General features: G+C 39.7%; 1 protein-coding gene across 3 annotated transcripts; it reads right to left on the bottom strand.

Moving 5' to 3' along the window:
* Positions 1-9455: 9455 nt before the first annotated feature.
* CCNL1 (cyclin L1) lies at positions 9456-23814 on the bottom strand. Of its 3 annotated transcripts, none has more exons than XR_011250814.1 (11): positions 21653-23814; positions 21294-21368; positions 20487-20596; positions 14752-14872; positions 13589-13708; positions 11838-11937; positions 11629-11733; positions 11400-11541; positions 11084-11195; positions 10881-10979; positions 9456-10266 (listed from the first exon to the last, which is right to left on the bottom strand). XR_011250814.1 is itself a non-coding variant. In XM_069561489.1 (11 exons), exons 1-11 carry the CDS (start codon positions 21953-21955, stop codon positions 9918-9920), a joined length of 1581 nt encoding a protein of 526 aa, XP_069417590.1. In that variant the 5' UTR covers positions 21956-23814; the 3' UTR covers positions 9456-9917. The 3 variants fall into 3 exon arrangements, 2 of the variants coding, with proteins under 2 accessions (XP_069417590.1, XP_069417600.1); XM_069561489.1 differs by having other exon boundaries at positions 13644-13708; XM_069561499.1 differs by lacking the exons at positions 9456-10266; positions 10881-10979; positions 11084-11195; positions 11400-11541; positions 11629-11733 and adding an exon at positions 13392-13405 and having other exon boundaries at positions 11843-11937; positions 13644-13708.
* Positions 23815-24457: the final 643 nt, after the last annotated feature.

The raw sequence follows: 24457 nt of genomic DNA, 5'->3' as shown, positions 1-24457 counted from the left end.
CTGCATTTCAGACTCTCTTGTTGACTATGACGGCTACTCCATTTCTTCTAAGGGATTCTTGCCACAGTATTAGATATAATGGTCATCTGAGTTAAATTCACCCTTCTGGTCCATTTTAGTTAGCTGATTCTTAAAATGTCAGTGTTCATTCTTGCCGTCTCCTGTTTGATCACTTCCAATTTACCTTGATTCATGGACCTAACGTTCCAGGTTCCTATGCAATATTATTCTGTACAGCATTGGACTTTACTTTCACCACCAGACACATCCACAGGTAGGCATCATTTCAGCTTTGGCTCAGCCCTTTCTTTCCTTCTGGACCTATTTCTCTGCTTTTCTCCAGTAGAATAATGGACAGCTACCAACCTGGGGGGGGATTGATTTTCAGTGTCATATCTTTTTGCCTTTTCATACTGTTTCTGGGATTCTCAAAGCCAACAATACTGAAGTGGTTTGTCATTCCCTTCTCCAGTGGACCATGTCTTGTCAGAACTTTCCATTATTACCCATCTGTCTGGGTGGCCCTACGTGACGTGGCTCATAGTTTGTTACACAAAACTGTGATCCATGTGATCATTTTAGTCAGTTTTCTTTGACTGGTTTTCATTCTGTCTGCCCTCTGGTAGATGAGGATAAGAGGCTTGTGCAAGCTTCCTGATGGGAGGGACTGGCTGTGGGGAAAACTAGGTCTTTCTCTGATGGGCAAGGCCATGCTCAGTAAATCTTTGATTTTCTGTGTTCCCTCCCGGTAGTTTAGCCTAAGGCCAAAGTACAGGGGTAATAGTAGGGGTATTGGAGACCTCCTTCCAAAGGATTTATGGCAGCATGCCATGCCTCCCGGGACTGCTGTCAGTGTCCCTGACCCTGCAGCAGGCCACTGTTGACCCACACCTCCATCAGAGACTCCCAAATACTCAGAGTCAATTTGGCTGGGTCTCTTGTGGGGTCACTGCTCCCCTCTCCTGGGTCCTGGTGGGCACAAGGTTTTGTTTGTGCCCTCAAGAGCCTCTCTTTCCCCAGTCCTGTGGAAACTCTGTAATCGAATCTCGCTGACCTTCAAAGTCCGATTCCCTGGGGATTCTCAGCCCCTTTGCTGGATCCCCAGGTTGGGAGGTCTGTTATGGGCCCTAGAATTTTTGCAACAGTGCTAGAATTTCTTTGGTGTAATTATTCTCCAGCTTGTGTATCCCCCACCTGGCAGCTCTGCGGTAGTGCTAATGGCGACCTCCTCCGAGGGGACTTATGCCAGCCACCCCACCTGCTACTGCTGCCCTGTGCCTCCTTCAGAGACACTCACTCACAGGCAGGTCTGGCTCAGTCTCTTGTGGGGCCACTGCTCCTTCCTCTGGGTCCTGGTGCACACAAAGTTTTGCTTGTACCCTCCAAGCATCTCGGGTGGGCATGGGTTTGATTTTAAACATGACTGCACCCCTCCTGCTGTCTTGCTGCAGCTTCTCCTTTGCCCTTGGATGCGGGGTATCTTTTCTGATGGATTCCAACCTTCTCCTATCAATGGTTGTTCAGCAACGAGTTGCAATTTCTCAGAAGACTAGGGCACGTCTTTCTACTCCACCTTCTTTACTGCTGTATCATTACATACATATATATACAGTGAAATACTGATAGGTAAGAGGACATGGTGACGGCAACAACTTCGTCTCAGACACATGAGAGAATCCATTACATACACACATAGAGGGACAGAGTGATAGAACAAGTGTGGTAAAATGTTACTATTTGGAAACACTGGGGGAAGAATATACTGGACTTCTTTGTAGTATTGAGTAGTATAAGAGTAGTAGTATAAGTAGTATAAGTACTATAAGTAGTTTGTAGCATAAGAGTATGCCCACTCTTATATCTAATTTCAAAATGTTTTAAAAAATGTTTTCAATGTTATTTTTCTTATGTCCCCATAGTGAGTTGAATAGTGTCCCCCCCAAAATTCATATCCATGTAGACCCATAGAATGTGACCTTATTTGGACATAGTCTTTGTGGATGTAATTAGTTAAAATGAGGTCATGCTGGATTAGACTGGGCCCTAAATCCAATGACTTGTGTCCTTACAAGAGAAAAGGGGGACTTCCCTGGCAGTCCAGTGGTTAACACTCTGCACTTCTGCAGGGGGTACAGGTTCAGTCCCTCGTTAGGGAACTAAGACCCTGCATGCCTTGTGTTATGGCCAAAAAAAATAAAAAGTTAATTAAAAATAAAACAGCTGAATTAACAAAAGATGAGGAGGAGGAAGAGAGGACACATACAGAGAAAAAGGCCACATGAAGACAGAGGCAGAGAATGCAGGTAGGATTAGAGTGCCAAGGACTGCTGGGAGAAGCTACAAATAATCGAGAAAGGATTCTTCCTTAGAACCTTCAGAGGGAGCATGGTCCTGCTGACACCTTGATTCCAGACTTCTAACCCCCAGAACTGTGAGGGAAGACATTTAAGTCATCAAGTTTGTGGTAATTTGTTAGTTTACCTTAGGAAAGTAATAGTCACCCACATGCTTAAAATGGCTCTCTGGTCTGTATCAGTCTGGCATCCACAAGCCTCTGATGTTATTAATAATGATAATATGATCATTTATTTAACATTTACTACGAGATTATATGCATTATTTCCTTTAATCCTCCTAACACCTGAATAGAGCACCTTCATGACTAATTCTATGGCTGGGAAGTGACTGTGTAGAGTGGTTAAGTAGTGTGCAAAGGTAGACAGCTAGTAAGTAGAGAGGCTGAGCCTTGACCTCAGGCAATCTGACTCCATAAGCCCTCACCATTTCTGCTCCAACATTGTTCACTCTTTCCTGCACAAGCCCTTCCTGTCAGAGCAGACAAGCCTCATGTCTGTCCTGGGGTGCACGCCCAGCTATCCGAGTCCAGACATCAAGCCTTGCCATGAGATTATACCACCTCTTCCTCCTTATCCTTTTAAATCCTTTCCATCCTCGGCCCAGCCGCACTCCCTGTCCTCTGAAATTTCCAAGCCACGAGGCCACAGCAGTCCCTCCTCCTTCTTTAGCTTAGGTCTGTGTACTGCTTGCTTGGCCCGAAAATATACTCAGGATTATTTTGGACGTAATTTACCTTTAAAAAAAAAAAAGTCTCCACCTGGATAGCAAGTACCGTGCAAGTAGGTGTTAATTGTATGTAGGTATCTGCCACATCTCTAGACATCAACTTTCCTTGCCCTTCTTTACTTATTTATTTTCATTTGTGTTGATCTTGCTGCACAGACTTTTCTCTAGTTGCGGCGAGCGGGGGCTACTCTCCAGTTGGACTGCACAGGCTTCTCATTGCGGTGGCTTTTCTTGTTGTGGAGCGTGGGCTTTAGGGAGCTCAGGCTCCAGCAGTTGCGATTCCCCAGCTCTAGAGCACAGGCTCAGTAGTTGTGGTGCACGAGCTTAGCTGCCCTGCGGCAGGTGGAATCTTCTTGGACGAGGGATCAAACCTGCATCTCCTGTATTGGCAGGCGGGTTCTTTACCACTGAGCTACCAGGGAAGCCCCTCTCTCCCTGCCCTTCTTTCTGTAGTTAGGAACCTCTCAGAAAAGCTTTCATCTGGCATATATACAATCACAGTAGAAACTTGACATTTGCAATTTGACTGTTTTGAAGCTTGCTGACTCAGTCTCAGTTGTGTATAGGATATAGTCTGCTACATCAAAAAGACCACAACCAACCAATGTTGAAGAGGATGACGAGAAAGGGGAACCCTTGTACACTATCGATAGGAATATAAATTGGTACAGCCACTGTAGAAAACATTATAGAAGTTCCTCAAAACCTGAAAACAGAACTATCACATGACCTGAAAAAAATGAAGACGCTAATTTAAAAAGATATATGTACCCCAACGTTCACAGCAGCGTTATTTACAATAGCCAAACATGGACGCAACCTACGTGTTCATCAACACCTGAATGGATAAAGATGTGGCGTATATATACATAATAGAATACTACTCAGCCATAAAAAAATGAAATCTTGCCATTTGCAACAACATGGGTAATCCTGAACGCATTATGTTTAGTGAAATAAGTCAGAGAAAAAAATACTGTGTATCATTTATATGTGGAATATAAAAATAAAACTGGTGAATACAACAAAAAAGACTCACAGACGGTAGAGAACAAGCTAGTGGTTACCTACGGAAGACGGAAGGGGGCAGTGGCAAAACAGGGTCAGGGGATTAAGAAGTACAAACTATTATGTATAAAATAAATAAGCTATAAGGATATATTATACAGCATGAGGAATATAGTCAATAGTTTATAACAACTATAAATGGGAGCATAACCTTTAAAAATGGTGGATTACTCTTGCATACCTGAAACTAATATTGTAAATCAATATACCACGCCCCCGACATGTGCATATATTTTTAAGATATTGGCAACACAGCTCAAAAAACATATAGTCTGCTAATGGCTGAGAGCATGACTAAACAATGTCAACACTAGTCTAGGTTGCAGTAATTGTCGAATGAATGAAACTTGGTCTGTTTGAAAAAGCCCAAGAAAGAATATATTTTGAGTAGAAAATTAGTTTCCTAATTAAGGGTGGATTATTTTACCTCACGGTGGCCTAGATTTATGACGTGCCTTGTGCTGTGTACAAAGACCTGATGTTTCGCACATTCTGTGTAAAAACAGAGGAATCCATTTGTAGGATTTTTCTGCAAGTGCTGCAGCAATGCAAGAGCTGCTTGAGTGAGGAATTCCAGTTTGCAAAGGTAAACACATTGCACTGCAGTTAACTAGCAGAGATGTTGGGCACAATTAATAATCTGATTTTCAACTGACCCAGGACACTAGGTACACAGTGCCATGTTCACAGATGTGGGGGTTCATATAGGTCTTGGATTATCTTTGAGATGTCAGGTTCAGGCAGGTAGCATCTGTGAGCAAAAGGAGCAGGATCCCAGAAAGTCACCCCCATCATCAGTGATGAATGCCAGTTGACACATGCTTTGCTGTTGCAAAAAGAGGGAGTTGGCAGAAATATACCACACTGGTGTGCACACCCCAACCAGAGGGCTGCTGGGCTCAGGTCATTTGTTGCCTTGAGGGACTGTAGATCTCATAGTTCACCTAAAACAAACATTGTACAAACCAAATACCTGTGTGAGCTAAGATGTGGCTCAGCGCCCACCAGTTTGCTACCCCTGGGCTGTTATTTGCCCGCTTTAGTCTGTGAGCTCTAGAGCCCTAGAACTTTGTAAAAGGACTAGACACGTTCATAGAAGGGCAGTTGGAAAAAGAACACATGCTCAAACCTGAAAGATGAGGGCGGAAAATTGCCACTCAGTGCATTTGTATCTGTAAAATTCATTCCTCATTATTTTTATTGCATATCCTACTACAAAAGTCAGGCATTGCTGTAGGATTAAATAAGAGGCATTACAATAATGAACAAACCACAGTTCTGCTGCTCTCTTGAAGTTTATACTCTATTAATAATAATGAGAGTCAGTGACAGAAATAAAATAAGGGAAGTTCAGATAGTGGCAGGCATTATGAAAACGTTAGGGCTAGCTAAGGTACAGAACATGATGGGGGGCTGTCAGAGGGGCTTGTTTTTAGATAGGGTGTGAAAGAAGGCCCTTCTGGAGAGATGATTCTGGAGAGGGGACCTGAATGATGATCTGGAGGAAAGGCATCCCAGGCAGGGAGGACAGGAAGTGGGAAGACTTTGGAATAGAGGGGCACACCTGAGGATGAGGAAACTCTGTTGATGGACGGAGGAAGCTGGCAAGGGTCAGACCTTATACAGCCCAAGTCAAGGGTGTGTAGAGTGAAATGAGAAACCCTTGGAAACTTTAGGTATTACAGCAACATGTGATTAACTTTTTAAATAGATCATTAAGCTACAGTTTGAAGGGCTATGGCAAAGACCTACAGATACTAGAGAGATGATAGCTGATACAGAGGAAAGGAATTTGATGACATAAGCAGGCAGGGGAGGAACTTCCTCTGTTCTTAGAACTGGGTTGGAATTATTCTGAGCAGAGGTGGCAAAAAGCAGGAAGGGTCAAGAGGACAGCCGCTGATGTCACGCTTTAATTATGAAAAGCTTATACTGTTAATCTCAGTGAGGTAGTATTCTGAAACAGCTATGTTTTTTGAATTGTGTTCACAGAAAACGTAGACTTCAAACTTTTCTAAGTAGTTGGGTGCTTTTTAACATGAACTGTTTGGATTGCAGAGGTAAAAACTAGAACCCCATTATGTCTAACACATATACTATGCACAATGCTATGAGGGCCAGTTTGCAGACAAGAGTTTAAGTGACTTGCCGGGTCACCTTAGTAGAGGAATGACTTTAATGCAGAAATGACATGAAAGCCCTCGTTCCCTTTGCTCCAGAAATGGGCCAAGTCCCCATGGCTACAGACAGTGGGCTGTGACTTGCAGCTACAGGAGTGACTAATTCTGGGGGATACAAGGGAATCGAGGCCCACGGTGCAAGCTGCTCCACTTGCAGTGTTCCCAGTAGCGGAAGAGATGGTTTTCCTTGTCCATCTGCCTGACATTCTCTATCTCCACGCTAACCAGAGTCCCCAGTGTGTGCCTTCTTTTAACATGGTTTCTTAAAAATCTAATCTTAACTTTCATGTTTATTGATTACAGTCCATGGTGCCAGGGGACTCCCCTGATGGCTCAGAGGGTAAAGAATCTACCTGCAATGCAGGAGACCCAGGTTCAACCCCTGAGTTGGGAAGATCCCCTGGAGGACATGGCAACCCACTCCAGTCTTCTCACCTGGAGAATTCCATGGACAGAGGAGCCTGGCGGACCCTACAGTCCATGGAGTCTCAAAAGGTTGGACACTTCCACATGGTGAGCTAGGAGTTGGCTCTTGGGATGAACGATTATTATGTTACTATGAAATTATCTTGGTTTTGGATATTTTCATGAAAAAAAAAAAACTTCAAACTTTTCAAGGAGGCTTTTGATGCAGATAGCAGGCATTAATATGGGTTTAACAACTGATGTTAACAGCGACAGTATTTAAAGCTATCAGTTCAGTTCAGTCGCTCAGTCGTGTCCAGCTCTCTTTGTGACCCCATGAATCGCAACACGCCAGGCCTCCCTGTCCATCACCAACTCCCGGTGTTCACCCAAACTCATGCCCATCGGGTCCGTGATGCCATCCAGCCATCTCATCCTCTGTCGTCCCCTTCTCCTCCTGCCCCCAATCCCTCCCAGCATCAGGGTCTTTTCCAATGAGCCAACTCTTTGCCTTAAATTCAGGAAAGGGTCGTTACTTTTATGATTATTTTAAAATGGAAAATAGATTAATTCCACTGGTCTGTCTTTAGGGTTAAGATGCCAATTGTAAATGACAAATGTAATGTTTTATAGCATAATAGGACTTGTATTAAGAATTATTAAGACAAATAACATCTTATTTGCAGAGGTACAGCTGTAGTGGGAAGCAAAGGTTAAGAGGACAGATACAAATGGGGCACATGCATACAGGATTGCTGATGTCCATATAAGCAATAAGTTTTAGGATCAGGAACTTAGGTGAGACACCTGGTGAACGAGGCAGCGATTCAGTACATTTCAAAATAACAAACCTTGGGATCCATGAGGAACAAAAAAGTGTTTAGGGACACCACAGGGTTACAGTGAGCCAGCCCAGAATATGAAAATTACAAGACAAATGACCCAATTTTTCAGGGGAAAAAAAGATGGACAACTTGTGATTAAAACCAAATACAGACCTTGTTTGAACAAACTAATTATAAAACAAACAGGAAACCTGAATACTAAGTTAGATGTTAAAGTAAAAAGGTTGCCTGACCTAGAATTGATCATTGTTTTTGGAGCTGAGAGATGGGTACTCACTTGACCTTCCCCATAATTGTAAGCTTTTAAATGTGGGTTCAGCAGTGTAAGATTATTAAACTCTTGACAAGAACCTAGAAAACTGATTCAGTAACAGCACAAGACACTGATACTATCACAATAGTGTCAACCTCCTATACTCTAACATAATAAGTTTAAAAAAATTCATTCACTCCCAGAAAAAAAGAAACAGCACAAAAATTAGGGCAGAAGGAAAAAAGTAATCATTCCAAAGCAACCTGTAGCATACAGCTCTTACCTCACATGCAGGTGTATCTTCTTTATCTTCCATCTTCACAAACACCCTTCACCTACATGCTCTTTCCAAACAAGGATACAGTAAGAATTGCTACACTAGTAAGAACTCAGGATTTTTCAACAGGTCATTTGCCTTTCTTCAATGTTGGTCTTGGAAAGACATGTCACTATATATTTAGAGGCAGTTTAAGCTCTTTAAAAATACTGTTACAGATTAGCAATGTGCCATAAAAGCCCATGTAGAAACAATGAACTATTACCTTTCCAGAAGTTGCTCAGTTACACTAGGTCATGCTGCTGCTGCTGCTAAGTCGCTTCAGTCGTGTCCAACTCTGTTCACCCCATAGATGGCAGCCCACCAGGCTCCCCCATCCCTGGTATCCTCCAGGCAAGGACACTGGAGTGGGTTGCCATTGACTTCTCCGAGGTCATGCTAGGCCATGTTAGTTTTTAGTTAGGAATGTCACCGTACCATACCGACATTTTTATTTCCAAGTGAATCTCGTCTCCCCGTGAGGCCTTCTACTTTTTCCAGCCCCACTGCCCACCACTGCAGAACGTATTTGGAAATCTTCTTTGGCATCCTCTTCAGAAGTTGTAACTACTTTACACATCCTTATGGCAGTAAATCTTCATCTCTTTGTGGGTGTGTTTGATTTTTTGAAACAGCAACAAATCATTTGGAGCCAAGTCTAGTGGACAAGGTAAGTAATCAAGATGGATGAAAATTTTAATGGAAAACTTTTTAACTATAAAGCAGCATTTTATTATGGCTTTTTAAGGTCTCTAAATTGACTTCCAAAATATTAAGAGAACTCTCAAATAATTTAAAAAATACCCTTGGCTATACAACTTCTGGATTTGTGATCAGATATTCCTTTGAACAGCCAGACAGGATGGGGGACGCAGTGGGAGGAGTTGGGGGATGGGCTCACCTCCTAGCCTAAATACCTAAAGAAAAACTTAAGAGCTGAATAACTGGTGCTAATTTGCCATCCTGTTGAAAATTCTGACTTACTCACCTTCAAAACAGTACTTAAACCTGACTTAAATAACCTTATGGTACCCATTTATGTGCAAATCAAATTTTGACTTACATTTCATGCTGCAATAAAACATGTAAAAAACATGTAATGTTACACTGTTGGGCCAAACCCATTTGCTTTTTCCACCTATACAAGGAAGATTTCTAAGAAAGCTCAGTGCAGGTAAGAATTACATTTTAATCTCAAACTTTATGTAACAAGGAAAGAAACAGGTCTGTCAGAAAATCAGTACAGGCATTTTACTATCAAAAACTTTTCTTTTTAATAATTTATTTAAATAAGATTGAAGCAATTTAGAAAAACAAGATTTGTATTTTATTTTCTTGTAAAAATCTTTACACATGCAGACAAACCAGTGTTAAGAAAGTATTCACCATCATTTAAACAAATAACCACTTAAATAGAACAGTGTCTGCAATTTTATCTGTATAAAAATAAGATACATTTTTACAGAATTCACGCTCCAGTTCTTATAGCAATAAACAATACACAACTATAATAATTACAATTGAACCTGACCATGGTTTTCAATTAGATACTGCTAGGGCATTTTATGTGCAAAAAAAAAAAACAAAAAAAAACAAAAAAAAACATAGTTCTTTTCAAAAGAAAATGTCCTCAGTGTTTCTAGAGACCTAGAGGGTTTAAGAAATCAAATCCTAATCAGTTTGCTTTTAATATTTTGATTATGAGTCCATACATCACACTGTAGATAGGCAAAATCAGGAGTTGATGCAGGCTCAAAGGAAGAAAGTCAGCGTCTGTGCCTGCCATGTCCTGAGCGACTGCCACCATGGTGCTTGCCTTTGTGGGACCTCTCAAAGGAGCGAGATCTTTCACGCCTGTCCCTATGATGTCCCCTTTCATGCCTGTGTTTCTTGACAGCATCTGAGTGATCCCGAGACTTGCTCTGAGATCGAGAACGAGACTTTTTCCTTTTATGACCATGTCTATTTGAACTTTTTAAATCATCTCTGGTATGCTTGGCTTTAAGGTGAGGAGAACCATGATTATGATGTCGTCTTGGGCTTTCACTGTGACTGCGGGACCTGCTTCTTGATCTCGAGCTGTATGTTCCAGATCGACTCCGCCTATTGTTATAACTTAGATAATAAAAATTTGAGGTTGAGAGTCAGTTTCTACTGGGAGCAAATATTTTTGGTGGTGCTCATAGCAGGTTCAAAATAAAACCACTCTATCAGTGACAGACCAGACTAAAGATGTTTAATAAACTTCCCCACCCCTCACTACCTCTCCTTCAGCCTGTTAACATATTAAACAAATCATAAATATACCATGTCTGTATTCTAGGGAAGGGAGTAATTCGTTTTTAGTGTCCTAGCTATTTATTGAATTATCTCCCATATGCTCAAAAGAACCACGGAAGAGCCACAAGTAGCTGGCCATCTAATTATAAAGTTAACTAGGGAAAATTCTTTGGCTATAGTTGACCTGATTCTTCATTAGTAGTAAGTGGTTGGCAGGCTGTACACCTCTCCAGAAAACAAAAGCAAAACCAGAATAGAATACCATATGCTACCACAAAACAAAAAAGCCACATGCCTACAGAGCATATCTCTAAACTCATTTCGGACAATTTACCCTGTATTAAACCTAGCCTAATTTTGATAACAGTCCATGGGCAATTTTTTTCTTTTTAAACCATAACCTTAAAGACTCCAAATAAGACTGCTTTCCCCAACAAGTATTTACTTACTGTCTTCTTGGGGTATGTGATCTAGAACGTGATCGTGTTCTTGACCTTGATCGACTTGCGCTTCTGCTATTTCTACTTCTCTTGCTGTCTTTTCTTACACTTAAAAAAACACACACACAATTTTTTAGTTATGTACATAGTGTTAGAAATTAAATACATAAAAAGATTCCTCAGGCCATTTTTCTAAACTCAAGTGTACTCACCCATTGTAAGGGCTTTTAGAAGCCTGTTGTCTATCCTCAGGTTCTTTTTTTATTGTCTTCACATTAACAGAAATAGGTGACTTCTCTTCAGTTTTTACTTCTCTTGGTGATGCTTTTAAAAGAACATTAAGGCATGTTAACTATTAGATTTTACAGAAGGCCAAATAAGTTTCTAACTGTAACCAAGTACCATTCAATTATCAGTCCTTAGTTGTCTGTCAAGAGAGAAAATAGGAATCACTGTTTCTATGCAACTGTGAAATGCCAAAACTTTCTAATAACCACACATTCACAGTGCTTAGGTTATTAACCTTACATGGTTTAGACGCTGGAGAAAATCCACCGAGAGTTGAAAGGGCTGGAGTTCCATCAGGATTCAATCCCTTTGCTTTTAGTTTGGCTTCTTGTAAGGCAACTTTTCTTTTCTCTACTTCTTTTTCCAGCAATTCATAGTTTGGCTGTTGGAAGAAAGTGAAATTAGTATTTCTCTTTTACACTCTTAGCACTGACAAAATGTTAACACAAATAGTGGTAAACAGAATTACCTTTTTTCTGGTATAAAGCCTAAGCGTTTCTATGCAGATTTCTTGGATCTCCTCTTCCGTAGTACCAAAAAGAAGAAACCAATGGGGACGAGTTGGCAATGGAATCTAAACCATAAAACAGATCATTGTTTTTATTAGAACTGCTAATTCCTGTGATTTATCCTATTAGACTATACAAGATTTATGTCTCTCTCTATATATCCACCTACCTGAAGAGCTCTAGCTGCAAGGTAGATGCAAGCACATGCAATAGTCTCTGGTTGAAATCGAACAAATACATTGGTTCGAAGACTGTCATTCATATAATTCCTGAAAAATATTTCAACCATAAGCTTTGTATGTAAACAAATCAGTTCCTCTGAAGCTTACATAAAATTGGAGACTCAATCTACTTTATTCTTTTTTCTTCTCATATTTGTATTTTCAGTATTCTAGCATATAACAATTCTTAACTCAAAAAGCAGTAAGAGATAAGAATTTTAACACTAGAATCATTCTTCATGTCTCCTAAATAAGACCGAAGTCCTTTAAAATAATTCCATATTATTACTCCACATAGAACAGTTAAAAAAAAAAAAACAATTCTATGAAAAGCAATGCTCTGAAAGTTCTGACATCATTAGTTTCAGAAATGATAAACCACTCCAACAATACTTCAAGCCATTAATTATTGACCATCTCTCTCCTTTATCCACAATGAAAAGCAGTGTCAATCAAGTTCTTTCAAAAATTCAATACTGTGATAGGGATAAAAAGGCATTTTCAGTAAGCACGCACCAAATTAAGAAAACTAAGCTAGTTCAGAAAACCTAGGTTGGGAAGTGAAGAGCAAATATATATATAACAGCCTTGTTTATATACAAGTGTGACTAAAATATAAATAAAAGCAGTAACTACTTCAGTTAATAAATTACTGGACTTTTATAATAGTGAACCCTCCCCACAATATTCCTAAAGTACTGAATAAATTTTACAAATTGTTCAAAACGTTAAACTAAAAGACTGTTTCTTAAAAAATTCCTTAACCCATGAAAACTGCTAAAAATTTGTTTTATAGAACATATATCAAAGTCATGCATTTTATAAAAGCAATGAGACTTTTCTAGTATTACTAATAAAGAAGCATGGCAGTCGTTAAGTCCAGAACATTAAGAATTACATCACTTAAGTACTGCACATCAACAGTCTTAAGACAGTAGTTGTGGCTGAACCACAAACTCCTTGTTTTAACTTTAAATAAGCACTACAAATCACACATCTATATCTCTAAAATCTAAGTTTTAGAGTTCTATGTTAAAATTAACAGCTCTTTAAAATGAAGCACTTCTTACTTCTAATACCATTGCCTCCAATAGCCCAGCAGCTATACATTCATCAAGAATGGGAATGGTGCCCATTTTAAGCTGCTTCCACTGGTAGAATTCATGCTACACATACTAAAAATAGAAATCTAGTCAAACTCCTAGCAAAAATCATTTAAGTCATAATGGCTGGACAACAAATCTATCAAAAATGAACTATTCATTTTGATAGTTACAGGTATACATTAAATACATAGGCATGTTGAATAGTTACTTCTAGAAACAAATATACAAATCCTTTTGACAACCCGACAGAACTAGAAGATGCTGCCAGATGGATATGGACCACTTCAGTGAATCTCGGATGAGAGCTTGCACTGGATTGGCTGGAGAGCAGGGCAGCCAATCAGGCCATCCTGAGGTCATGGGCTGAAGTGCAGAGGGCAGAGTTCTATGACTTACCATCATGGACTACCCTTTAATTAAAGAGTAGAAAAAAGAACAAAGTTAAATTGAGTTCTCCATTAAAAGTAATTAGTCAAGCCAAGAAAACAGGAAGCAGAAATAAGCATTATTTACCTTTTGATTAAAAAACAAAAAAACAAAAAGCACCAAAACAAACTTATCTCATTATTTTGGAAAGGGAAAATGAAACTTACTTTATTTCTGCTTCTGTTTTCCTGGCTAGGAAAGAAATGTAAAAAAGCAACTTACCAGGCAGTTTGAACCAGGGTTTGATTACGTTCACATTCTAAGACTTGTAAATACATAACAATGATCTGAAGGACAAGGGAAAAAAACTTAGTTTAGCATATTGGAAGTTCTTTCAAAGTACAGAGTTCAATGAACATAAGTAACTGAAAATGTTAGGAGCAAGTTTTAATTCATAAAAACTGCATGAATAATACAGACCAACCTAAAATGTACCTGATAATCAATGTAGGTTTTTGTTGCTAAAGTTCATGTGGACATGAAATGTTCCAAAATTGTACAGGAAAAAAGAAGTTAAATCATCTAAGAACAGTATCTAATTTTTCATGTGACAGGAACTGATTACTTCACTTTATTTCCAAAGGTACAAACACCCTAGAGACTGTTTTAAAGTTACACAATGTGTATGGTACATACTATGCACAACTCAGAGTGGGTATTATAGTGAGTAACGAAACATTTCTACACTGAAGCTTACCATACTAAAGTGTGATAAATTTTAAAAACTCAAAATGAGTTTACCTCAGCTCAGATCTTTCTGGACCATTATCATCATCATTCTCATTTCACAATTTTAGAGATGTGGAATCTGAGGCACAGAGTTTTCTGCCAGGGTCACACAGCTAATGGCAGAAACACATTTCTATGTGCAGATGGTCCTGCCCCCCGAGCTCTCACTATCATTGTGCTATGGCTTATATTGAGCATATGGAAGCCCAGAGACACTGGAGAAACCCAAGAACACTCAATGATGCTGATAGTGAGCAGCCACACACTCTAAGCCATTTCACTATGCAACGGGGTAACACACCACCAGGTACTGCTGCAGACACACGTGTTTATTCATTCCATGGCTAATATGTAAAAATCTCCATTCTCTAGTATGAACACTGGGTTACCTCTGAAGCAAAAAGAACTTATCTATGCCCACACAATAAAAAGTTAAGATCTGAACCCAAGACTTTCTCATTTTACTGATCATATTTCAATGCCCAAAAAGTGCTTTTTAAAACCAATGGTTAGTGTTCAAAGATAAATTTGCAAAAAATAAAATTTTAAAAGAACAAAACCCTAATACTTACGAATATAATTTCTGTACTCTACAACTCACCTTATGGGGATGCTTGACATGAACACAAAATCCCAATTCCTTTAGCACCCTCCTCTCTGCCTTGATAACTTGATTTTTGGTGTTAATGTAGTTCTGATCAAGGATCAGGGGGCTTGGAGTCCTATAGTTTGTAAGAAATAAAATCAAAACTGTTTTGCACATCCCAAAAATTTTATTTGTGGTATCTCCATTTTCCCTTCCAACCAACTATTGGCAACAGAAACCAGCTTTTTAAACTCCTGCAAACAAGTTAAAAGCATTGATCTTGTGCTGTCCAAGTTATGCTAATTAAATATATACTTTCTAGACTCACTTCCTAGTTTACTAACAAAACCCTGAAATGAAAAAAAATTCAGTCTAATGTTCTTATATGTATCCTTGATTTTTTTCATCCAGATGTATTTATACTACATAACCGACAGCCTGATTTTCACAATCTCATTAGTCTCCAAAGGCTAGAAACAAAATTAATGCGCTCTTGAATATATGTATTACAAAGACTTCATAGCTCTTGAAAATATGTATTATGAAGACTTTTCATAAGAGTGATTTTACAAAATATCAACTCATGATTAGTTTAAGACCAAAACTAAAATTAGGGAAAAATAGGGTGGGTAGCTAATTCAGATTCCCCTAAATGGGGAATAAATAAACTGATCTAAGAGCCTCTGTTAATAAACTAAAGATTCAGCTCAATTACCAAAGAAATGTTTTTAAGAATCAGATTTAACACTCAAAGTGATCAATAAAACCAGGCCAAAATTTGTTCAGAGTTATCAGGCAGCATCTTTAGTACACAATGCAAAAGAGAAAGGAGGACCAACCATAATGAAGAAATAAAACAGCATGTAAGGTCTCTGGCCAGAGCAAAATTTTGACAGCTTTAAAAGTTATGAGAGAGGCAATATATCTGTGGTTCAGTGCTTTGGGGGAAAATTTATTTTAATTAAGAAACTGTTTTAAATTTAAGTCTTAAAATTGAAAACTAGTTTCTTAATGAGAAGTCAGTCAGGACTTGGAATTTCTCTTCTTAAAGTGTATGAAATGGACCAACGTCCTTCATTTGTTACATTCTTAGAGCCAACCAACAAAAAACCACTTTTATTTAGAAGCTGATTTTAACATGGGTAGAGTATGTAAATATTCTCCCCCATACTGATTTTCAGCCAAAATATTCAAGAGTTTTTGTTCTAGGCAGGACACAACATTTTAAAGATAGTCCTTCTGAACACTGCCCCACTTCTCCTTTTACTATGGACACCAAATACCAAAAAATTTAATCTCATAATTTTACACTATATATCCACTTGAAAATCAGAAAAGAATCTGAAATCAGCTATATTACCCTGTAATATATGTTACCAGGGTAAAAAAGTCAGCAGTTATTTATTTTCCTTTCTTTCTCCTGTTTCAAACCATAAAACTGGAACGCTTAACTATTTCTAACTTTTCTATACTGTCAAGTTGGATATAAGACAAAGTTGGCAAAGCTGACAAGATGGAGAACAGCCTGTTAATGCTCAAAGTGGCCTTCACTCAATTCAGTTTTTACAGCTTTGAAAGGTGAGAAATGAAGCCACACCTTTCAGTTGGGGAGGGTACTGATTTCTAACATGAAAATATAAATAATGAACACATTTTATCAGGACAAACAGGCTACAAGTTCACTGTTCTTTGGAAAAAATCAAATTTAATTCAAATGAGGACAGGGAAGCCTGTTGCGCTGCAGTTCATTGAGTCACAAAGAGTTGACTTAGCGACTGAGAAACAAATGTGTACACAAAAATGTGTTCCAAGTATCTTAAGGTTTATGATTTTTCAAATGTTATCACAGGAAATCTGGGGAAAAGTGAAATCTACTTAAAGAATAACTCTTTAACCAATGGACCAGTTATCTGATGACCCTTTCACCAGATAGTCATTAGGAGACAGAATGCCTCTGGTGGTATAGTTACACACCACATTCTTAACACTTAAGGTGCAACTCAAACAGTAAACTGCACCATTAGAATCCTTATGAAATTATTATGAAAATTGTCTCATTTTTTCCTGTTTATGTTGAACAAATTTATTGTATCTCTTACCAAACTTGCTTTAAGGGTTTATTTCAAATTCTGTTAGAAATTCATTTTCTTACAATCAACCAACTCAACATTTGAATTATGGCTATTGTCTGGTTCTTAATCAGGTTTAATTACTAATTCTGCTTAAGTAAATTAGTTATTTTCTATCTATTCTCTATAATCTTTACTTTCACATATTTTGGTGTCAAAATCCCAATATTAAACCAATTAGGGAAACCAAACCCACTACCTATTCAATTCAACTACCTACTCAACTTCTTGCTTAGACAACAGTAACTACTTGCAATCTTCAAAGTCAACTTTGTAGATATATATAATCTGATACCTTCACTGTTCAGACGTGGTTTTACTTCACAATGAAAGGAGGCTCAATGAACATGTAACTTATACTACTTACAAAGATTACTTTGTATCACAATTGTATCCCCAAACAGGAGTAGTAAGAAAAGGTTCAAATTGCCTAAGTAAATTGTTTCTTTGTATTAACAAAGTATCTATTCACACTTTACCTGGCAACAAGTACATCAAATTTAATTAAGGTTTGCTAGAATTTGTTCATCAATTAGGTAAACTTTCTTTCCAATAAAAGTTTGAAGAAGTTAACATTATAAAATCTTAAAAAAAAAACCTGCTTAAAAGAAACTTTCATCTGCTCAGAAAAAAGTAATTTTCATGATAAAAAAAAAAAAAACACCTAAACCTAACTCCAACTCCTCTGCTTTTGTCAGACTTTTTCAGATTAATTTATATGAAAAGAACAATTCTCAAAATTTAATCTTAGTGCAAAGTTTTGGGTTTTGATCATTTGAAGTTTATTATGGGGTCTCAGATTAGCTATCTTTCCTTTAGCATGATCTCAAAAATACAACCACAACAACAAATTTAGGAGATTCAAACATGGTTTCTCATACTCATATGGTACAAAGGACCAAGAAAATGTGGAACAAATTCTTTGAGACTATATACTTAAAGGAGATCAATAGTACAAGAAGGCAGACTGTTTTCAACATACAGAATTTAGTAATTCTTACTTCAAAGGAACATTCTTTCTTTGGCAGTGTTTAAACAAACTGAAGGCCATCTTTTAGAGCCACCAAAATAAACTGGATGAAGACTGGACTAAATGACAAGATCACTTAAGACGGTTCCAACTCTATAATCTATGATCTATATGCATGTTGAAAATACCACACCACATTCAACAAGTGGGTTGTTGTAGTCTTTGAATATTTGTCTTCTTTTAGACAAGCCTTACGATATGAAGCTAGGTGCCTTAAAACTACGGAAAACCCTTAATTTGCCAGGAATATGCTGCATCTCAAAAAGCAAAGTATAATTGGGAACTATTGAAATGAAAAAAAAAAAAATCTTTCTGAGCTTAAAAAAACATTCTCAAACTACAAAAAAATGAAAAGGCAAAAAAAAAGAAAATCACATAATTCAGAATGGGGCTCGGGCATCAGTTCTTCATAAAAGCTCCTCCAGTAATTCTAATATCAGTCAGCACTGAAATACAGCAACTTTTTTTAAAGGCTACAAAACTGATGCTTGTTATTAGCAAGGTCACACTACAATTTAAAGCTATGCACAAACTAAAATAATACCACTAAGACAAACTGATACACTTTACTTAGCTAAAGTGATATTAATAGTACTCTTCTAATGACATTAATCAAAAAAATTACTAAGCTATCATTCTAATAACTTGGACAGCAAAGACAAACGCTTATAACAAGAAACAGGAGTTTTTCTAAATGGTTCACCAGTGGCCAACCTGTTAGTCCCCGATTCCAGTGACCTATTCTCAGAGCACTGGCTTCTCCTTGGGGATTTTCGATACTTCACTCACTGTTGCCATGACGACAGCTTCATCGCTATGTACCACTCCACATCACCCAGGCTTTGGTAAATGTAGCTGGTCGCTGTATAGTCGGTTGCAAGGGAAAAAAGAGTTGAAGTTAATAACATATACAAGCTACCTGTCTGAGTAAACTTGTAATATGCATAGAAACACTTTTACATCTTGCTTTTTTTAAAAAAGGCTTCCATGCAATTAACAACTCCCTTTAAATTTCATGCTGTAATCAGACTTCTAAGATGGAGACACAATCAATTTCTGTAATAATGACCAAAAGGGGGGAAAAAAAAAACCCGACACAACAGTCAAATCAGGTGAGATATTTTACATTCCAAGGTTTTCACAGTTAAGAGAACCTACTCTAACATCAAGGAAGAATACTCCATCTCAAAGAAAAATTTCAAAGTAGATAATAAATGATAATAGCAAAACGGTTCAAAGGATACTAACAGAAAACTATTTCCTTTAAGCAAACAGAATCCTTTGACTAAAGAATCTTTTTATTAGTGTCACTGTTTAAACATCCTTAACAGTCTACTAGATCTAAATATAAATTTTAGCTCAGACCATACTAAATTATCAATTTGAAAACTTTCCAAGTTTCAGGGATTCCTCACTAAGAAGCTAAAAGACATTTTTAAATGCAATTACAAAGTTAGTCTATCCCTGAATAAGGTGAATGAGAAAAGAACAGAATAAAGAATATAAGAAAACTGAAAACCGCTGTGAAAACTATCTGGGTAACAATATTTCAATCTAAGTAGACTGACTGATCATTTCAAGGCTACTTACTTACTATTCGCTTGTCTCTAAATAGTTCCATTACCAACAATTTACAGATTCAACTAACAAGGACCACTCACGGAAGCTATTAATTTGGTACTAACCAATGCCCAACCCCAAAATGACTAAAATCTTTTTATAACTGACTTCCTTTCAAACTCAGTACTAAAGTTTATCTAATATCACAACAACTTCCTCAAAAAGTGAACAGAAGAACTAATCTACACTATGTACTAGAAGCATCTAGTATTATAAGTCATCTGTAGACACAAGAAGTCATCTGTAGACACAAGCCGCACTCTAACTAAAACTTTTTGGTACTGCCTCACTAGAACACATAAAATGTTAGCAGGCTTCCACCTATAAAACAACACTATTTTGGTTTCTATTTTCTTACTAGATCAGATAAATGGGCCCTATCTAAATGCAGCCCACTCACTGAGACTGTTATCTGACCAAAACAAAATACCTGTTTAATCCCTTTGACTCCAAACTTTATCATCCTGCAGTCCTTTCAGATCCGGTATTATGGGGGATATCGTAGTTCAATGTTGAGAAGTATTCTAACAAAAGCCAACCTCAATTGGTCAAGAATTAACTGGAACTTCCAGTGGTAAGACAGTCTACACAAAACTTCACCACAATATTAACTTGAACTGCAGCATTTAAACTTCCAGCCTTCAGTCTTACAGAGAAGGGAGGGGAAAAATAACTTACAGAACACACTCACACTTGAGACAAACATACTCCCTTTCTTGTTTAATCTTAAAACCACAGGACTGGCTTCACAGCACTGTTAGGATTGTCCATAAACACAACTGCCTCTACAAACTTCAAATAACTGGTTAACTGTGGTTTGTCAAATTATCAGTGTTCCTATGTGAATTTTAACACCTAAATTAAAGTCAGTTTTCCCTTGCATCAGTTTTGAGAGGAAAGAATGTTTTGACATGATTGGTGCACAGTTCAGTAGTAGCAAGAGATGCTGCATTCAATAATGCCAATCTTACCTTTTTCCTCTTAACTGGCGGAGGTGGTGAAATACATTAATCACATCTCTTATTCTTCTAGGTGCTTCTTCAATTTTTGATGCAAGATTAATACATGCCATGGCAACAATCTGGAAAAAAAAAAGAGCCAATAAGAACTGTTAGATTATGGCACTGCAGGAGTAAAGTTAGAAAGAAGTGCCCCTCTCAAAGTCTACAGAACTTATTCTAATGAAAAAACTTTCAGACACAACTGGGACATTTGGTGAAATAAAAATACAGTTGACATTTCTAGGACATAAATTTATGCTAGTGTGACGTTTCTTTTATTGCCTAAAACAAAGTTTAGTCGCTCAGTCCTGTTGACTCTTTGCGACCCCATGGACTGTAGCCTACCAGGCACCTCTGTCCACGGGATTTTCCAGGCAAGAGTACGGGAGTAGGGGCTGCCATTTCCTTCTCCAGAGGATCTTCCCGACCCAGGGATAGAACCCGGGCCTACGACATTGTAGGCTTTATGGTCTGAGCCACCAGGGAAGTCCTTATTCCCCTTAATTTTCAATCCGGAGCCAAACTCAATCTCATAGGTGCTCTCCATTTGATTGAAAATGCAAATTCTTGATAATAAGGCACCTGGACTCAGGCTCCATCTTCTGATTCTCAAACTCTCTCTCCAAGAGTCCCTACTCCCCTATGGGTGAGAGCTAGGTACAAAGGCCTAAAACTAACCACTCCCTTTCTGCAAAGGCTGGCCACTGACACTACCCCCTCCTTCCTTCCCATTTCCGGATGGAGAAATCCCCCGTCACCCGCCCCCGCCCTGCTTACCTCGAAACTGTGTTTGACGAAAGACTTGGAGTAGAAAAAACGATGAAACAACACCTGACCCGTTGCCATCGCCACCTGCAGACAAGAGAAGAGAACGGAAGCGCAGGGGTCAGGCGGGCCCGCACCAGGCGCCGCCGCCATTTTGTGCCTCCGCTCACTCCCCTCCCCCTCCCCACCGCGAACAGCTCCTGGGCCGTCCTCCCATCGCAAGCGCCCTCCCGCGCTCTGGCTGCGACCCGCGGCTGGAGAACCCCAGGGGGTGACCTCCCACGCGGCCGGGTCCTGGTAGTACCGGAAGGCAGCGGAGGGGAAGGCGGGGAGGGGAGGCGCGCCTGTCGGCCCGGGGCCGGATCACTGACCTGCGGAAGCCGGAGGAGAATGCCGGCGGCCTGGATGAGCTCGCAGCCCAGGATGCGCAAGTCTGTCTCACTGGGCAGGTCGAGCCCGTCCTGCATGGAAGGGGTGGGCGAGAGCCGCTCCTCCGGAATCAGCGAGTGATCGATGGTGAGCGAAACTTCCGAGTAGAGACGGTCGCCGATCAGGATCCCTCCCGTCGTGGTCGTCGTCGTGGTCGTCGTGCCGGAGCTTGAGCCGCCCGCGCTAGGGGCAGCAGACGAGACGGCGGTGGCAGTGGTAGCGGTCGGGTGAGGCCCGGACGCCATAGTCTCAGCGAGCTGCACGCACGCCCAACGCAGCCGGAACCCGAAGTGAGACTAACCAGCGTTCTCGGCGCGACGGATATTCCCGTGACCGCCGGGTTCTGGCCGCTTCACGCAGCGTGCGCTTCCGCCCTGACGTCACCACGCCCGGTCGGCGTGCCAACTAGTCCCTTTAGGCGTTGTCTCCGCCCGCTGAGCCTACGCCCTCGCCGGCCGCGGAGCAGAGGCCCCTGGGTGGGACCGTCGGGTGACCTGGGTGACCTCCCTGTTGGTTCCCCAGAGTGGCTGGGGACGTGGTCTACTTACTAACACAACCTCAAACCGCCTCGCCTCGTATGTAATATTTTTAATCAAAAGAGTAATAAGGGAGCTTTACGAGATACCGTATCGCCAACTTCGAGTCCGCAAATTTACTGTAACCCCTGCACAGTTTTGATAATTTCTCTAGAACATGCGTCTGTGTGCTCCCGTCTCTCTTCCTCTCCTAACTTTCCGCATTTGGGTGGCGCAGGTTCAGCGAGTACAAAGGGAGGCGTCGGATCGACCTTCGCCCGCATTGGCGGGTGTAAGTGGTTACTCCAGTGTCGTGTACGGACGAACTTGTAATTTAAAGTGACCCGCAAGGAATCTGGAGACGGTTGCTTTACAGTATTTTTAGAAAACAGGAATGTGAACTACTTCAGTTCCAAGGGAGAAAAGAAAGTTCCCCGAGAGCCTGTGATTCCCAGAGGTACGGAAGTAGGGCGAAGGCTTCGTATTGACTGCGAGGGCGACTGCTTTAGCGGCTTAGATTATGAAACATAGGCCTGAGCCAGTTGACAGCGCCACAGCTTTCGCTAATCTGGAAAATCCCTAGTTTCCAAAAATAGTTTTAGGGCGAGCCCTTACAGAGGTAATATGATTATGCCCAGAAGGGAGTCTATGTATTCCTGCCTGGTTATTGCAATTAGTAATATGGGAGAAATCTGTCCCCTTTATATATGTATTCTCTCTGTGATATTAGTAGTTCTCCAAATTTCCTGAAGTTTGAAGTAAAAACAGGGATGCTGATCCAAACTACTAGAAGCTAGAGCTGGAGGGAAAGGAGTATGTCCGGGTTTACTCCATTTTTTATCCCACGCTTGACCCTAGGAGACATGGTCTGGAGATAAGACGCCCCATCGCCTATTATATAGCTCAGTTTTAAGGCTTACTTGGATTAATTGTAGAAAGCGAATTGAAACTTCTCTAAATAGAGCAAAGAGAGTTTGAATACATTAAAATATTTGTCAGTGACATCACAAAAGCAAAACATATTCAAAATCCTCATTTTAAAAAAAGCATTAAATCAACTTTACACCAGTATTTCTGAACTCTGGCTGCACCTAAGGATCTTCAGAGGAGCTTTTATTTGTTTTTGGCCACATCACAGCAGCTTGTGGGGATTTTAGTTCCCTGACCAGGGATTGAATCTAGACCCTTAGCAGTGGAAAAAATAGTCCAAACCACTGAACCAGTAGAGAATTATCCAGAGGAAACATACTGATCCCTGAGTCTTACTTGTAGCCATTAATATTTGCAGTAGCCCCAGCCAGTGGTTGAATTTTGCCCATGGTGAAGGTGACTGGAATGTTCACCAGGATTGAGAAACATCGCTCAAATCAAGATACCTGACCTCTCTGCTCCTCACCTTCACCTTTGTGACTAGGCTGCTTCCAGGGAAACGTCCCTCTTCAATATTCAACAGGGATCTAAAATGCTGTAACCAACTTTGAAATCTTTAAAAACTAATTGATGGTATGGTTCTGATCATCTAGTATGCAATTGTGTCAGTATCAAGTGGGGAATGCTTCAATTATTTCAAAGTAAAAACGGAAAAAAAATTAAAACCTAATTGGTAATATGCTTCGTCAAAACACTGAGCTTCAGTGAAATCATCACCTGTATTTGTAATGACTTGAGAGTAATGTAAGATTTTTTTAATGTAACATTTTTCTAATATTTAGAGAATCTTCCACCATGCTTCTCCGGTAAGCTGACTTGGTGATGTCTTGATGTATTGGGTTGGCCAAAAAGTTTGTATGGAAAAACCCAAATGAACTTTTTGGCCAACCCATTATTTTAGAATACATTTTTAACCTCTAGGTCCATGATTAATCTAAAAAAGTTCATAAGCATAGGAGTGAGGCATTCTGGGAGAAGGACGGGTGGCTTGCTCCACTCCTGGTATCTTTTCCCAGTGGACTTCCCTGTTGCCCTCCTCCTGTGTCTGGCAGTGACTTCCAGAAGTGCATAACCACTCAAACTATTCTACAAGTTTGACGTGTTAGACGCTCAGCCATGTCAGACTCTGTAGGGATTGCAGCCTGCCAGGCTCCTCTGTCCATGGGATTCTCCAGGCAAGAATACTGGAGTGGATTGCCAGTCCCTTCTCCAAATATCTTGTATATTCTTTCTTAACGGTAGTCCTCTTAGTTGACCCTTTGTTAACCCATGTCTGAAAGGATATCAGTGATAATTAAAGTT

The sequence above is a fragment of the Ovis canadensis genome, chromosome 1 (assembly GCF_042477335.2).
Source record: "Ovis canadensis isolate MfBH-ARS-UI-01 breed Bighorn chromosome 1, ARS-UI_OviCan_v2, whole genome shotgun sequence".
Lineage (NCBI taxonomy): Eukaryota > Metazoa > Chordata > Mammalia > Artiodactyla > Bovidae > Ovis > Ovis canadensis.
The sequence above is the reverse complement of the archived record's forward strand: the minus strand, read 5'-3'. Positions and strand labels throughout refer to the sequence as shown.